This window comes from Trachemys scripta, chromosome 16 (assembly GCF_013100865.1).
Source record: "Trachemys scripta elegans isolate TJP31775 chromosome 16, CAS_Tse_1.0, whole genome shotgun sequence".
In the NCBI taxonomy this organism is placed as follows: Eukaryota; Metazoa; Chordata; order Testudines; family Emydidae; genus Trachemys; species Trachemys scripta.
The window spans coordinates 14,220,547-14,237,670 of NC_048313.1; the positions used below are offsets into that span (position 1 = coordinate 14,220,547).

Below are 17,124 nucleotides of genomic sequence, written 5' to 3' on the forward strand. Positions count from 1 at the left end.
GGCAGGACATTAGCAGCAGTACCGGCTGCTCTCCCGTGGTACACCTCCAACCGGCCAGCTCGCAACCCCGCACCTCAGCTCTCCCATTCCTGCACTTGGGGAGGGGCTTTCAGCCATCTCTGTGCTCCCCCGCATTCCGCTCAGCCTCCCATGTAAGTGAGTGCAGCCCTGAGGCTGCTCTAATAGGTCACACACTGTTTCCCAGGGTCGGGGGGGCTGAGAATACCCATGCTGCAGTGTGCTCCAGCCCCCCACGCTGGGGGTGGGGAGCAGAGCTGTTGCAGAATGAATACACCGGCCATGGAGCGGCGTTGGCAGGGACCCTCCGGAGACGTGTTCTCTGCGCTTAGCAAGAATCCCTTGGATATATTTGCTTGACTGAGAAGCAGCAGGACTGGTTAGACTTTGTGCAATTGGCGGGAGAGCTGGGTGACTTCTCGGGGAGGCACAAAGAACGGGAACCAGATCTTTGGTGGCTTCCTTCTTCTTTTTCTTCTAGGATGAGCAAGATCTGATTTTTCTCAGAATTACAAAGAGCCAAGAATAAACTGTCCTTAAATCTCGGGCAAGGCGTTTTCGACAGGCAGAGTGGGTATAGGGATAGGACTGGCTGTGTGGAACAGGGGCGGGTTGCCGTGTGGGCTGGGATGCGGAAGACGGGGGTTCTGTTCCCAGTCTGCCCCTGACTCACCGGATCACCTTGGGCAAAGCCAGGAAATAAATGAAAATTCCAGCCTGCATCGCTCGCTGTCTCTCAGCTGCCTGTCTGACAAACAGGAGGTATAAATAATCCCAGGGCAGGGCAGTCTAGCGGGTAGAGCACTGGAGTGGAACTCACGACACCCAAGTCCTGTTCCCAGCTCGGGCACTGAACTTGGGGAAATTTCTTCCTCTCTCTGTGTTCCTCCGTTTTCCGCCCCCTTTTCTCTTTCTTGCTGTTTTGACTGTTGTGGAATCAGACTGTGTCGGGCCAGGGACAGGTCACCTAGACCATCCCTGACCGGGCTTCATCCAACCAAAAGCCTCCAGTGCCGGGGACCACTGAACTCCGCTTCCAGAGTGTAACTCCCCCGAGAGTTAGAGAGTTTTCCTAATATCTAACCTGGAGCTACCTTGCCGCAGTAAAAGCCCATTGCTTCTTGTCCTGCCTTCAGTGGACATGGAGAACACTTGAGCCCTTAACGTAGGTGAAGACAGTTGTGAGGTCCGCCCCTGAGTCGTCTTTTGTCAAGTCTAGACTGCCCGGTTATTTTCACCTTTCCTCACAGGTCCGGTTTTCTCAACCTTTATCATTTTTGTTGTTTTTCTCTGGACTCTTTCCAATTTGTCCACGTCTTTCTTAAAGCGCAGCGCCCAACGCCGGCCGCGGGACTCCAGCTGGGGCCTCACCAGTGCCTGGTAGAGCGGGACAGTTACCTCCCGAGTCTTACATACGGCCCTCCTGTTAGTATTGTCCTTTTCCCACAAGAGCATCGCATTGTTGGCTAGTGTTCAATTTGTGATCCACTGGAACCTCAGGACATTTTCAGCAGTACGACTGCCCAGCCAGTTATTCTCCACTTCGTATTTGTGTGTTTGATTTTCCACTTGTCTTTATTACATTTCATCGTGTTGATTTCAGACCAAGTCTCCAAATTGTCAAGGTCCTTTTGAGTTCTAATCCTGTCCTCTGACATGCTCGCAACCCCTTCTAGCTTGATGTCATCCACAAATTTTACATGCATTTTCCGAGTCATCAGTGAAAATATTGACTGGTACTGGATCCAGGGCACACCCTGTGGGACCGCCCTACATGCGTCTCCCCATTTGACAGCAAACCACTGTACAGCACCTGCCACAGTGGGGCCCGGATCTCGGTTGAGACTTGTAGGTTGTGTCATACCGTTGACTAGCATGTGATTTGTCGGTAGCGTGAACCCTGAGCTAGCTTGTCCTAGCATTCCCACAGCGATCAAGGTAAAAATGTGACTCCCGGTAGCAAACTGGAAATATTTGGCACTTACGCAGCTGTTTACGTCTTCAAAAGGTTGTGCAAACATGAGCTAATTCCCCCCCACACACATCCCTCCACCAGAGAAGACTTAGGCTGCAGTGTAGACAGAAGCCAAGTCGGCAAAAGGTAGGTCGCTTGGGGTGTGAATATTCCCATCCCCACCAGCGAGATGAGTTATGCTGAGGTAAGTGTCCGTGTGCACAGCCCAATGTTGGTGCGGGAGCTTCTCTCCCAGACAAAGCTTCGGCTGCTCGCGGAGGTGGTTTGTTAGGCCAACGGGAGAGCTCTCTCCTGTCGGCATAGGACACCTTCACCAGACGCGCTGGCGTGACGCACCAGGATCAGCACAGCTGCAGCGCTGTGCGTGTAGACACAGGCGCCAACTTTTCAAACGGCCGGAGGGTGCTCGACCCCAGGCCCCGCCCCCTTCCCCCAAGGCCCCACCCCGCCCACCTCTTCCCCCCCCCCCCCTTCCTGCCCTATTCCCCCCCCCTCCCCATAGCGTCCTGAGCCCCTGCCCCCCCCCGCCTCCCCAGCACGCCGCAAAACAGCTGTTTGCGGCAGGCGGGAGGCGCGGGGAGTGGGGGGAGGCACTGATCTGCAGGGCCGCCGGCAGGCGGGAGATGATTGGGGGAGGCTCCACCCACCATTTTTTCCCCTTGTTGGTGCTTATGTGTATAGACATACCCTTATTCTGCCCTCTTGGGGGTATGTACAAAAAATTGGTGTCCTTTTTTTTAAGGTGATTTGCTGAATTCCTCTTGTCGCGGTTGCCGGGCTTGGGCTCCATTCAGTTTATTTTACGAGCTGACTGAAGATAAATAGGAGCCCTTTAAATCACAACATAAATAAATAAAACAACCCGAGTGTCAGGGGGAACAGGGAAAGGCCCTTCTCTGGCGCTTGAAAACCCCTTGCGTCTCCGCTCTCCATGATGTGTGTCGTGGGAGCATCTCATGGACATCACCACCAGGGTGGGGGGGTTGTGGTGCTGCCCTCAAGTTACTCCACTAGCTCTGCCCTCGCTCGCGCTGGCATGTCTTCATTGCAGCAAAGAAAAAGAGGTCTTCTCAACTTGGGTTAAAATAGCAGGGAAGCTATTGGGTGACCTGGGTGAGGAGGTTGAGTTCACGCCCACCGAGGAGCCTGGGTTGGACTGCAGTTGCTAACCCGAGTTGCCGTGTCTTCATCGCTGTTTTACCCCCAGTTAGCTACCGTGGGTTAAGAACAGGTCCACCCCTGCAGCGAAGACACACCCTAAGCAGGATCACACTGCAAAGCAGCAGGCCAGCTACACGCAGAGCGATGGGATTAGCGCTGGCCGTGGGTGAGTTGTAACTCAAACCGGTCCCATCCTCGCTGCATCACTCCGGCATCAGCAGCAATTGACCCACCTGCCAGCTGGAGCTGACAGCACCACGGACGCTAGAGATATGTGTGTGTGTGTGTGTGTGGACGGGGCAAAAACCAGGTTATACCCTGAGCTAACCCTGCAGAGAAGACATCCCTGAGTGGGCCCCAATTGAAATCGGGGTCCTATGGTGGTCGGTGTTTTACAAACGCTTAGTGAGAGAGAGCTGCTGTGGGGTGTGTGTGAGTGCGTGTGTGCGCACCACATATCTAAGTAAACTGGTGCAAATCCCAAGTGGCTTCACTGGCTGGGTTACCCCAGCTGAGGACCTGGCCTGGCCTTGCTCAGCTGGGAGCTCTGTCGGCCGGTTGCACTTGTTAGCTGCCATGCTTTTGTCCTGCAGCCTCTTGTCAACCTGCCCCCGGTCCAGCCTCGCTTGCGCGCACCCGGGGCTATTCCTAGGGATTCCTGCTTGCTTTACGTCGGCTCCGGACGGAGCGAGCATGAGCAGCGGCTCAGCTGTCAGCGCGTGCAAGGGGCTGAGAAGCCCCTATCTTTTGGGGTTGTCAGAGGGGCTTTTCTCACGCCAGTCTGGCACCGGGGGCTTCAGCCGACTCGCATCCTCCTTATCTTGCTGGCAAGGAGAGTGATTTGTTCTAAAGCCTGGGCTTGCAAGGGCGGCTTCCGCCTGCAGCCTCAGGGAGTGACACAGCACCATTTGCATTGCAGACTCAGACTCCTAGGGCGTCAAGGGCTGGTGAAATACTGTCTGTGCACGGAGAGCTGGGGAAGCTTAACTCTACGCATGGGAGTGGTCCCCTTTGAGTCCCCTTTGAGTTTGTACTGGTTTAATTGGTTTAAGTTAAACTGGGGCAACTCTTCTGTGTAGGGGAGGGGTCAGATTTTCAAAAGCTCCCAAGTCCCCTGGAGTCCTATGGGACTTAGGTGCCTATGTCACTTTTGGGTGCTTTTTGAACATTTTACCCAAAGCTTGCTGCAGGGGCAGTGTGGTTTAGTGGGTAGAACACTGGACTGGCTCCGGGGGAGCTGGGTTCGATTCCTGGCTTCGCCCCCGGGCAAGTCACTTCCCCGTGCCTCAGTTTCCGCAGCTCTGAGGATAAGACTACCGGCCTCCTCTATAAAGCGCTGTGAGAGCTACTGATAAGAGCGTTGTTAATACAGATAACAAAAAGGAATGTGTTAATGAGACACAATGGTGATAAAAGGGACTCAGGGACTCCGGCCCGGCCTGAGACACTGCAGCAGGGTGTGGAAGGTTTTCCCTGTTGATGCCACAGCCCCGCTTAGCTGCCGACACATCGGTCAAATGGGTCTGGTGCATGCAGAGCGCGCTGCTTTTATCTGTTCCGCAGCCGTGGGGGCCTGGTGTCTGCATGGTGACAGTTCCTGTCGGGAGAGATGCGTTTGTCTCCGCCCCCCGCGCTGCGGGGCAGTGAATGATCAATGTGAATCTGTCAGCGGGGCTGGTTTTCAAAAAGGGCCCTCTGAATTTCAGCTGCCTTTAAGGCATCTTCAGGCAAGCACCCAAAAATGGAAGATCTTGGCTCTCTGCTCGCTTGCGTCTCCAGCGTACTGATGCTAAGTGCGCTCCTGGGTGCCCCTGGCGCGTCACAATGGAAGTCCTCAGCCGCCGGTTTGGAGTCGTTCGGGGAGGAGATGGGACCAGGTCTTCAGCTGGTATAAAACGGGCGGCGCCCCGGGACGCGGCGGATCTATGCCAGTGCGTACCAGCCGAGGAAACTGACCCGCTGTCTGGTGGGTACGGCCAGGGGCAGGGAGTGAGGACTCCTGGGTTCTAATCCCTGCTCACTGGTGCCGTGGACGCCCAGGGCTCCTTTCCCCCAGCTGCTGTAGGGATGTTACCGATCGAGGTATCCCTGGATGCGGAGTCTTTCCCTTAGTTTCTTTGAGGCTTTTTCGAGCGGTAGGTGCTATGTAGGGGCAAAGTCGCGGTGTATGTCTGCTTTGGATTGGCCCGAGGCTGCACCCTGAATTGTTCCTAGCGGCACCCCCAGACGGTTCCTCTCTCCTCACTGCTTGCTCCTGGCAGCTCAGAGAGGCAGGAGAGGGGGAGATTCGTTGAAATTAACTAGAGGCATATGCGAGATCCTGGAGTGGATTTTCCCAAGATTCCTCCCCTTTGACAAACTTGCCTTGGGTTCCACGTGTCTCTCTCCCTCCCCCCGCACCCCCCCCACACAGTTGCTTGGGCCTGGAAGCAGAATGTGCCCCCCTCCCTCCACGTTATTGTGTATTATCTAGCCTCTGGAGGCCCCCTCTCTGATCAGGGTCCCCCCTGTTGTGTTAGAGGCCGCACAGACACGTCATGAGAGACAATCCCTACCTGGAAGAGCTCGCAGCTAGGCCAGACTGACAAAGAGAGGGGAAGGGAAACTGAGGCACATAGCGGGGCAGGGAAATTGAGGCACACAGCGGGGAAGTGACTTCCCCAGGGTCACGCAGCAGAGCCACAGATCAACCCCAGGTCTGCGGAGTCCCAGCTCAGTGCGCCGTCCCAAAGCGAAGCTCATCCTCCCCCTGGACTCTAACCGGCGACGTTCACGGTCGGCGGCTGCCGCCATGCGGGTTCTGGAGGGCAGGAGCATTTCCTCCCCGCATTCCTGATGGGTCCGAGGCGGCCCGGCCCTGTGTGGACACAGATATACCAGTATAAAAGTGTTTATATTGGTATCACTAACTGTAGAGAGGGAAGGGGAGCTAGTCCAGGATAAAGCATTGTTAGACCAGTCTAAGTGCATCTCCGTTAGGTGTTGTACGGGGTGGCCCTTTTAGTTGAAAATGCACCCCCGTCACCGTCACGTGAAACCTGTGTGCAGGCCAGGCCTTCGGCTGTGAGCTCCTGGGTGCTCGGGCTGTCTATTTTTGTTGTGTTTGTACAGCTCCTAGCACAGTGGCCGCCTGACCCAGGCCCGGGGCTGCACTCTGAATGCTAAATCATAAGAATCGGGGTTGGGGCTTTAACCTAGTCGCCCAAGTGGGTTTTATTTGAATGTGCCTTCCCGTCCCCGACACTCCAGCCATGTAGCTTGTGAAGTCCCCAGTCCTCACTCCGTGCTCTCTTATCTCTTCACTTGTAGCTTTTTCCCATTTTTCTGTGTCTTTGGGCTGGTGCCAGATCTATTACAGGCTGCATTTGTGGGGGGAAGAATTGCTGCTTTTCAAGTGGTTTTTTGAGGTTAAAAATTCATGTCTAATTCAGCCCTTTGGGGTGTACCACAAGCTTGTCACATGTAATAAATTGGCTCATTTATTAACGAGCAAAGGCGGTTGAAGGGAAACAAAGTGGCTTGTAAATTAATCCTGCCCCATTTGTGATAAGTAGTTGATCTGCTCTTTCCACAGGGATAATGGGCAGGGAGATCGGTTTTGACTGATGGACTGTGTGCTTCCTTTGGGTGCCTTCCCTTGACCTGTTTGGAAACACGGCTAATTAACCCTTAATTTGCAATTGTTCTGAGCCTAGGAGAGTGGGTTTATTTAGATAGAGCTCTCTTTAGAGACACAAGCTATTGTGTAGTTGCTGTTAAGAAGGCTCTTAACCTAGTGAGTTGCGTGGTTATAAACCAAACCGCGTTCCTCCAGAAGGGAAAGGAGCCGGAAAGGCACAGACAAACAGTGGCAGAGTTTGGGACAGAACCCAGGAGTCCTGGGTCCCCGTTCGCTGCTCTAATCACGAAATCCCTCTCCCCTTTCAGAGCTAGGGGGTCCTAGCTCCCAGCCCCTCCCTGTTCTAACCCACTAGGCCAAATAGAAACCGGAGGGGCCGGATAAACAGAATTATTCCTAATGGGCGGCCTTTTAAAGTCACTGCAACCAGAACAAACAGGAATAAAAGTTGCCCCCTTAGAAGCCAGGGTATTCTTGCAAAGAGCTGTTGGGGCTGCATGTTCCTGACTCGCTTTCCTCGTGGCATTGAAATGTTCTCCTGCTTCTGTGGCATGGGGCTCCATGTGTCACAGCTTGAGCTTTTCTGATGGCTTCTCGGTTTTGCTGTTAGCTGGGAGCTTGGCACGCTGGGTCCGAACTTCCCTGTCGAGTCGCCAAGTGATAATTGGCGGTTTCGTAGCTGGTGCGAGTGAGGCTGGAGGGCAGGGAGATGCGCGAAGGCCTCTGTCTAGGACCTATGCTGAACAGGGCTCGTTCAGGGGTAGGAAAAATACAGGCGGGAGGCTGGCTCTGTGAGAAGAGGAGTGCGTGTCTGTGCGTCTCCTACCCCCCGTCTCCCCTAGTGCCCGTTCCACCCCGAGGCTCTGCTCTTCTCAGCAAAACAAAATGAAAATCGAATCAACGCCCCTTCTCCCGAGTTCCCTGCACCATTCGCTGCTGCTAACTGGGTGCCTGGAATGAGCTTTGGCCTAGACAGACCCTGTTCCCCCAGGGATTGGGGCTGGCAGAGGCCTTGCCCTGGCCGAAGTCGCTAGCCCGTCAGCTCAAGCGGACGACTTTCAGATGCACCCTCAGCTAGCGAGTGCATCTGCAGCGAAGGAGAAAGCGTGTGTCAATGCGGGGAAACTCCAGTTCCTGCATGTCCCACTCCACAGGGACGTCACGTCCCCTTTCCCCTCCCTGCTACGTCGCACGATGCATCTCCATGACTTCCTGCAGCGACGGCCGTCCCTATTCTGTGCTTGAGCTGATCTCCCGCGTCCCCCCTCCGGCTGGGGCGGGGACCGCCTCTGTGGTTGTAAAGCACCCGGTTGCGTTTACGCTGCTCTGCAAAATGGCGGTCAAAATGGCGCCGTCTGACTGGGCGGGTCGCCTCCCTGTGCGGTCAGCCCTACTCGCTGGCTTTGTTCATGAGCCCGGGTGCCCCGCTGGGCCCAGACCGCTTGCAGGTGCTGGATTCTCTTCCTCCTGGTGCAGGATTCCACCCTCAAGCGGAGCGGCCATGGCGGTGCAGTGCGTGGGAGGCTGTTGCTGTTGCGGGGAAAGAGAGAGGGCACAGCACAGCTGCTTAGGGGAACTGGAGACCTGCCTTCAATTCTTTGCTCTCCCGGGGTGACCTTGGGCACGTCTCTCTCTTTCCTCATGGGAATAATGATCTGTCCCCGTCTCTCCGGGGGGCTGTGTCGGGGTCGGGTCCTGTGCTGGCGGGGCAGTCCCTAAGGTAGGATGCAGTGCTAATCACAGCCCATGCGACGCTGCTGGAATGAAGGTAGTTCAGTCCTTGGGCTGATGAGGAAGTGGTTTTATGAGCTATTCGTTAAAGATTCTCTCTGCTCTGCCCATCATCTGATGCCAAGATGAGGCTAAAAATAAGATGTGCCATCCCAGCTCCTTCAGAGGGGCATTTTCCCCTGGGTGCTGCGACCAGCAGGGAGGAAAAATGTAACTTCTGGCTAGAGAGGGACCTAGAAACAGCTCCCCCCGCCCCCAGAAGTCCTGAGCGCTCGGCACAGACTATTTGAGGGTGGTTCATGCGAGGGGGCGATCCAGCCCTGGAGGGGCTGCCCCAGCCAGGGAAACCCACAAGGCACCCATCGCTGGGCGCTTCCTTGCCCCTTGGGTTCCCTTGCTCGTGAGGCAGGCTCCCTTTCCTGTCCGGTCCCCGTTCGGGGGGGAGTGGGCACATCTGGATGTGCCCGTTCTGGCCTGCCCCGGGCAGCTTCGAGACGTGTGTCCCGGGCTCTAGGAAGGAGCCGGCTGACAGGCCCTGTCGGCTGTGGGAGGCTGGGTGACGCTGGCCCAGGGAGTGTGGCCTGGGAAGGAGGGGGTGAAGTTTGCTGTGTTTGACGAGCCGGTCAGTAAAGTGCTGTGTGATCAGTGGCTTGTGTTTCCTTACCGGGGTGAAATATCTACGCAGATGCCAGCAGGGGTAGGGAGACGCTGGAGGCCGAAGCTGCAGCCCAGGGCACTGGCCCCCTCCACCGCCGTTAATCTGGTCTCTCCCTTTGCCCTGGGTCCTTGCAAGTCCAGCCCCTCTCAGCACGTCCCTCGCGGAGGGGCCCAGGCGAGACCCACCCTGTGTGGCTGCATTACCTGCGCCCCGTCCCCTGGGAGTTTGAGCCAGGCTGTCTGATGTGGTGTATCTGTTGGATCTCGGGAGTGAAGCCGGGTGGGGTTGGGGCAGCGCTTTGGACGGGAGACCCCAGCTACGGGTCCCCCCAAGGAGTGCTGGCCCGTGGGATTGTGGGATAGCATTGGGAGACTCTCAGGACCTGGGCCCAAGCTGCGTCCACACTGCAAAACAAGGGGCTTGGCCCCTCCGCCTGGCCAGTCCTAGAGCCTGGGCCCAGGGGACTCGCGGGCCCAAGGCAGAGAGATTTGAGTGTAGATGGAAGGGGGCTTTGGGCTCAAATCGGAGCCCGGGGTTGTGTGCAGTGTAGACAGACTCACGGGGGGCCGATTTTCAAAAGCAGCCACGTGACAGTAACACTGAAGTCTCATTGGAAACAAGTGCAGTTTGGTCTCCTTGCCCCACGCCTCAGTCATGCATGTGAGCACGGGTTCTACACGCATGGGAGGGTTTGGTGTGTGTGGGGTAAGAACAAGCAGTAAACCTGCAGCGTAGACATCCCCCAGGCCTGTCTTGGAAATGGCAGGATTCTCCCTCGGCTCCTGTTGTCTGTGGCTTTGTGCCGCCTGCAGGTGTTTGCATCAGAGCCCAGCGGTGTGAAATGCGAGCGGGGCCTTTTGCACTGGGGGGAGTGGCAGGGCGCCGGGAGGAGGGGAGGGATCCGGCCCCTTGCTCGGGGAGCTGTCGGGCTGGGTTCTCGTTGCTTGCATGGGCTGGGCCCAGCTGCAGCCCCTGGTCCTCGCTGCAGCTCCCGGGCATTGCGGTGATGCTGACGAGCGATTCCCTTCCCTTCTCGGCTGAATCTCTCTTGTGTTCTGCTCTCTTCCAGGTCCGCAGAGCAAGGTGTCGCGGTGCCAACCCAATGAACATAACTGCCTGGGCACGGAGCTGTGCATACCCATGAGCAAGCTATGCAACGGTCTGCAGGACTGCTTCGACGGCTCGGACGAGGGGTCGCACTGCCGGGGTAGGGGAGCGCTGGCGGGTCCTCGGGGCAGCCCCCCACCTCCCTCTGGGCTGAGAGACTCCACTGTCGGGGGTGGGGGGAAATTCCACACCGGCTGTTTGCACTAATACGGCTGCGCCAGCGCCGACCCCAAGCCACGGGCCGTGGCCCCGGTAGAAAGTGATTTGCCCCCACGTGTGGCGTGTTCGCACAAGAGCGATGCACTGGTGGAGATACCTCAGTGCGACCCCCGACCCAGCACTGTCAACGAGTCCTGGGGGCTGTGGGTTAGAGGACTTGAAGGTTCCCTCCTGCAGGAAAAATGCTGATTGTTCCTGTCTGGTCAGGCTGTTAAATAGCTGCACTCTCCGCTGTGCGGAAGGAGACGCAGGGATTTTGGGTTGAGTTTAGATTCTGATTTCCTCCTTAGCCGGGGGTCTTGCTACCTCCTGTTGGGAAAAACCTAGCCTGGCCTGGCCCTTGGCAGACCAGGGTTCAGTCTCTGCCTCTGGCACCAACTCCTTGTGCGTTCTTGGTCAAGTCACTCAGTCTCTGTCCCTCAGAACCGTGGGGACAACAGCCCTGCCCCACGGGGGTGTGGGAGGCTGAATACGTTCGATGTTGTGAGGTGCTCAGATGTGCCAGCTAAGTACCGAAGATACAAGTACAGAGTCCCTGCTGCTTGTACGGAGGATGCCTAGCTCTTACCTAGCACTTTCCCAGGGAGTTCAAGATCGTTATTCCCAGTCTCCAGAGGGGGAAACTGAGGCACAGAGCAGGGAGGTGACTTGTGCAAAGTCTCCCAGCAGGTCAGGGGCAGAGGTGGGCATAGAGTCCAAGGCTCTGGAGTCCCAGCTCTCTCCACCGTGTCCCCGTTGCCTTTATGAACCACCTGTTCAGGCACCCGGGAACATTCCCCTTTGCATAAGCGTCTCCTCCCGGCTCCCTGGCCCGAATGTGTCCTCCCAGCTATTTGTATAGATTCCTTTTATAAAACCACCCGCGCCCCTGTATAGTGTCTCAACAAGTCTGGGGCGGGCGAGAGGGCTAATCAGCGGCTGGATCCGTGAGGAGGGGAGGGTTAATTCTGTCTGACATTGGGTTACACCTACTGCAGCTGGGCACGCAGCCAAGCAGGTGCTGGGAGCGCTCGGCACTTGCAGGAGCTCTCAGAGGAGGATACTAAAAAGCCAAATTTTCCTCTCCAGTGCTCAGTGGTGGCCCTGCGGGACCCACTGCAGTCAGCTAGTCTGTGTCTCTTAGGCACTCCCAAGCCCCTTGCCCTCTCTAGCGTGTTTATCCTCGCCCAGCCCTGAGGCACGGCAGGATTGTTACCCCCATTCGACAGATAGAGAAACTGAGGCGTAGAAGGGCGAAGTGACATACCTGCGGTCCCACGGGGAGATTGTGGCAGAGCTGAGGCCTTGTTTCCTGACTAGCTCACTAACCATTGGGCCACCCTCCCTCTCTGCTGCTGGAGTCTGGCCTGCCCCATGCAAGAGACGGAATTGCACCCAGTAATTCCCACAGTGGAGAGAATCGCTCCTCCTTGGATGAAAGGGGAAACTGAGGCCCAGTGAGGCGATGAGGCTTGCTAAGGTCACACAGCTGATCAGTGGCAGAGCTTGGACTAGGACTCGGGTTTCCTAGGCCTTAACCAGCACACCTCACTGCCTTGAACGGATGCCCTGATCTCCACTCTGATGATAATTCTCCTTTCCCTGGGCCTGAGACGATAAGCTAAGGGGCCAAGGCTTTTGTCTAGGGGATTTAGAGGTATGATTCCCACATGCTCCTAAACCCCACAGTCACTTTGGGAAAATCACTAGCAGACCTACACGCTCTTCTCTAACCTAACGTTGGCACGCCAGCCTGCAGGCAGTTCCCAGTGCACAAGCAACCCTCCGATAACAGACCAAGGGAGGGGCAAACTCAGCGGAGGGAGGGAAGAAATATTGGCTGGTAAAGAAGCAGAGATCCCAGCTGCAACCTTCGAACAGGCTATTCCTGGTAGCAGAGAAGCGGGAGCCACAAACCTTGACTGTGCTTTTAAAAATCCCCAAGGGCTGGAATTGTAGCGGCACTGTTTCCACCGGAAAAGCGTCCTTTTTAAAAAAAAAAAAAAAAAAAAAAAAATAAAAATGAAAACCCTAATATTGTTGGGGTTTTCTTTGGTGCATATGGCACTTGAGCCAAGAGAGAAGGCTCTGAAATGAACATGCAGGCCTGCCAAACGCCCTGCAAAGCCGCTAGACCATGTGAACGAGTCAGCTGGCCCACCCGGCTTATTAAACTTGCATACGCATAACACAGAGGATTTAGAGCGGGATTGTGAGCAAATCTTTACTGTTTTTGCCAGGGGAAAGGGCGCTCCTCCCGCTGTGTGTTAGACAGCCAACTGGTCTGGGGACCGTAGCCTGGGCCATGACCTCCCCAGGCAAAAGCAAAATGGGAACTTTAGGCATATGCTGTGCCAAAGAGGGTAAACGGTGCCGGCGTGGCTTTCCTTTGCTGGCCCTTGCACTGTGGTAGATGGATCAGAAATGGATTGCGTCCACACTGCTCCTGCAACTTTGTCCGCTCTGGAATGTAGGTCTGCTAGAACTGTCTGGGTCTAGGTAAAGTGGTGACACATGCTAGACTGGCTGGTGTTAAACCGGGATAAAGGGGAAATGAGCTGTTTCAATAGAAAGCACCTTTAGCCTGGTATAACTGTGGCCAGACTAGGCGCGGGATAGATAAAACCATTCCCCTAGCTGGCGTCACGACACTGGTAAAATTTCTAAGTGTAACCCAGGCTTAATTCGGTTTAACTCTGAGCAAAAGAGAGTCATGCCTGTTTTAAAAAAAACAACAACCCTGCACTAATTGTAGCAATTTAAGTCCAAAGATCGATTGATGGGAGGCCGATCAGCTCCCACTGAAACAAGGAGATCTTTTACACTGGTGTAATAGTGTAGACCAGCCCTTAAACCAGAATCAGAGCGTCTACACACACGCGTGGACTGGATTAACTAAATTGATTTATATCGACATGTTTAGTTCTGGCTGTAACAGGGTCCTTGGGCTAGTGTGGGAATTTGCAATTGACACCCCCATCCGCCCCCCATGCTCCAGTTCTGACCTTGCATTAGATTCTCCTTCCCCGAATGTCAGGGTGAGATTCACACAGCAGGAAGTGTTTACAAACCACTCCAATGCAGCTCAGCGTCCTGACTCCACACCCGCTTCTGGTCAAGGGGGCAGGAGGCGTCCGTTGCTCCCTGGTTAGTTGGTGTGGTTTCCCGAAAGCCCCCCACTTCCTCCCTGACCTGGACTCGACCTCTGAACCCCCCGTAAACAAAGCAGAATAGATTTGGATGGTAAAACGTTGTCGTCCCCCCCCCCAGATCTTTGTTGGTGACCCTGGCAAGAGCTGCAGGGACCTAGTGCCAAAGGTTGTGAAATTTCCTATCTGATTTTGATGTGGTTTGGGGGCAGGGGGGGCTTTTCAGAATCACAAACAGTTTGTTTAACCACAGAATGTGACCTCTGGGCTCTGCAGTTCTGGTTTCTGGGGGTGCAGATTTGGGGGGGAGGGAGGGGGACTATGGGATGTGGGTGGTGTGCTGCTGCCGTCCATTTATATTCCTGCGTCCTCCCCCTCACCGCTCTTCCCCAGCCCTGAATGTACTGTACTTGCAAATTAACTGTCCCGGGTGTGACGCGAGCCCCGTCCCAGTCCTGTCCCCCAGGGGCAGGAAGGGGGACTTGGGTCTCGGGGTTGCTCTGTGGAGAGGGGTGCTGGTCAGCGGGTGTTTAATGAGCTGTGGGCAGAGATGGCATCTCAAACCCTCTCCCACGCTCTGTCCTAAGCCTGGAACGGGGCTGCCAGTTACTAATAACCTGCACTGGCTTTGAAGTGCCAACTCCCTCCCTTCCCCCCTTTCCCACTCCGAGCCAGCCAGCCCCCCGCCCTGGGGCCAGATTGGAGCCGGCGCCCCCTAGAAGGGAAAGGCCCCGTGCCCCATTCCCCACCACCCTGAGCCAGCCAGCCCCCTGCCCTGGGGCCGGATCGGAGCCGGCGCCCTCTAGAGGGGAAAGGGCCCATGTCCCATTCCTAGACTTCTGGAGCCAGCTGCTCCAAGCTGTGGGATGCATTTGATCATGAGGTCTCCGAGAGAGGGCTGCGAAAGGGGGAACACGGAGAAAAACGGCCATATTTTCTCAGCTTGGCAAGGTTCACGTTTAGATTGGTTTGCACACGGATTTGATACAGACCCGAGTTCATCCCGCTTTGTGCTTCCAAGCCAGGGCGTCGTTGGGCAGGAGAGGGAAAAACCCCTTCAAACAAAGAGACCTTTGTGGGCTGAATTGCTCTTCTGCTTCCCACAATGAGTGTCCCTTCAGCCACAAAGCCTCAATCCCAGGCCTTTGTGTGTTAATTGGGGCGCGGAAGCCTATCTTATCATTGCTGGGTTGGCCGGGGACGCCTGTCCGTTTTGTTCTTGCTTTGCTTGTGTGGAGCAGCTTTCTGGGTTGCACGGGGGTTCGAAAGCACGACTGTTCGCAAGGGGTTGCTGTTTGCACCAGTGCAATGCACTCCCGTGCTAGTGAGATGGAGCATGGTCCAGTGGTTCGTTGTTAGCTAGGAGTTGTCGGTTCAATTCCCCGCTTTGCAAGAGGCTTCCTGGGAAAGGCATTTAATTTCTCTTTGCCTCAGCTCAAAGTGCAGGCCGTAGTTTGGCCCGACCTCAGAGAGACGTGTGAAGACCAATTCATGAAGGATCCAGATATGGTTCCCTATAAACGGGTAGACAGTTTGCATCCCATGACTACAATGTGCATTGATACATGCAAATTTTGCTAATCTAGAGCCTGAATTCTGGCCCCTATTGTCCCCTTTTTATCAGAGAATCTCGCTTTGTGTGTAAATATAACAACACCTACCTCCTGCTTTTCATCAACGGCTACACAGTCTATCCTCACGACCCCCTGGGGTGCCAGGGGCAGATCCATTATCCTCACATTACGGATGGGGGTCCGCGGCAGAGACAAAGGGGCCGGGCAGGACCTGAGCTGAGGTCTCCCCAGCGCATTGCCTGGATGTCTGTATAATTACCCCCTTTGGTCGCGTAACGGGGCCTGTCATTACTGGCCTGCTAAACCCAGGGTTGTGAGTTCAATCCTTGAGGGGGCCACTTAGGGATCTGGGGCAAAAATCTGTCTGGGGATTGGGCCTGCTTTGAGCAGGGGGTTGAACTAGATACCTCCTGAGGTCCCTTCCCACCCTGATATTCTATGATTTCTATGGTTACGTGACCTTGCTGAGTCTGGGAAGCTGTCGTTATTGGCACAGCCAGATGAGTGCTCCGGGCCACTGCTCCGTTTCTCATCAGCCCCAGGCTACCTCGGAGCATGGGGGAGCACGGGGCAGATGGACACTTGATTAGCATTTATTTCAGCCGTGGATAGAAATTCATCTGTTCAGAGCAGGAACCTTCTGAGTGTGGACCAGGCCTTGGGCGCAGGGGAGGTGTTGGAAGCTGTTTAACACACTTGGGGCGGGCCAGCTCCGGCCCGGGGGGGCTCTTAATAGACGGGCAGGGATGTGTTTTCCCTGCCTTTGCTGGCGAGTCCGACTAGGGCCTGGCTCCCTGCTGAGCTTGGTGGTGGGAGGTCGGTCTGGGTAGGAGACGGCGCGGTGGGTGACGGTCATCCCAGAGCTTCCCGAGGCCTTGCTGCGATGGTCCAGACCGCTGCCTGATTGGACCAGGTGCTGCACCCCGCTCTGTTCTTTCTCTGCTCCAGAAGGGGGCCAGGGTGTCAAAAGAGTTAAGCACCCAATGGGAATCCTCCCTTCCATTCCCCCCACTGAGAACAATGGCGTATTCCCCTGCTGGAGAACAATGGGGGAATCCCCCCACTGAGAACAATGGCATATCCTCCTGCTGGAGAACAATGGGGGAATTCCCTCCTCCCCTCCCCCCATTGAGATCAGTAGAGTGTCCTCCTGCTGGAGAACAGTGGGAAACCCCTCCCAAATGGAGGATCCCCCTGTTGCATGTATTGCCGGGAGCATCCAGCGTGCCCCATTTCAGTGCTAGGTTCTGCGGGGTTGTCAGTCGAGGTGTGCAAGGATAGGGGCAACTAAGAACAGAGGATACCGGCGCCCTTTAGCTTCTTAATTCCAGGGGCCAGGTTTTGGGTGGGCAGGGTGCGTCCTGCTCCCACCTCAGCAGGGCCCTACGGGAAGCCCTTGTTTGCGTTGTTTAAGGTGATCTCGGGGAGCATGCAGTGAACGCACACAATGGGGCTTACATTTCACTGCGGGCCAGGCAGCAAGAACCCAGAACCAGGGCTAGGGCGTGTCTTCAACGCACCCCCTGTCGCGCTCTGCTTCCATCTTTGCACGCGGGTTTCCGGAGCCCCGTGGGGCTGAGTGGGTGGCCCAGCGCAGCTCTCCTGGAGAAATGGATGTGGTCGAGGAGGGATGCTGGTGCGCTCTGGACAGGCGTGGCAGGAGCTAAGTTTCCGGCTCCTTTAAATAGGAAATGCTGAGCCATGCAGCTGAGGTTAGAGACAATGTGACTCATATTTCAGAATCAAATTCTGTCACTGTTTCAAAGCGGCTCGCGCAGCCCTTTCCCTCGCTGCTTCCCTTCCTGGGCTTGGGTGACCACGTTTGTACCTGTATGCCGGGCGGTCTCCGGGCTTGTGGTGTTCTGATGGCTTTGGGACAGATTCTCCGTTGCCCTGAACTTCTGTGTTCCCTGAGCCGCTCCTTTATGCTAGGT

At 55.8% G+C, this 17,124-nt stretch overlaps 1 protein-coding gene across 1 annotated transcript in view; it reads left to right on the plus strand.

Moving 5' to 3' along the window:
* The window catches only part of LRP1 (LDL receptor related protein 1), a gene marked incomplete in the record, with an annotated part of 192,333 nt that overhangs the window by 56,929 nt on the left and 118,280 nt on the right, over positions 1 to 17,124 (plus strand). The window contains 1 exon segment of the mRNA XM_034792604.1: positions 10,232 to 10,369. Coding sequence (XP_034648495.1) covers positions 10,232 to 10,369 — 138 coding nt within the window.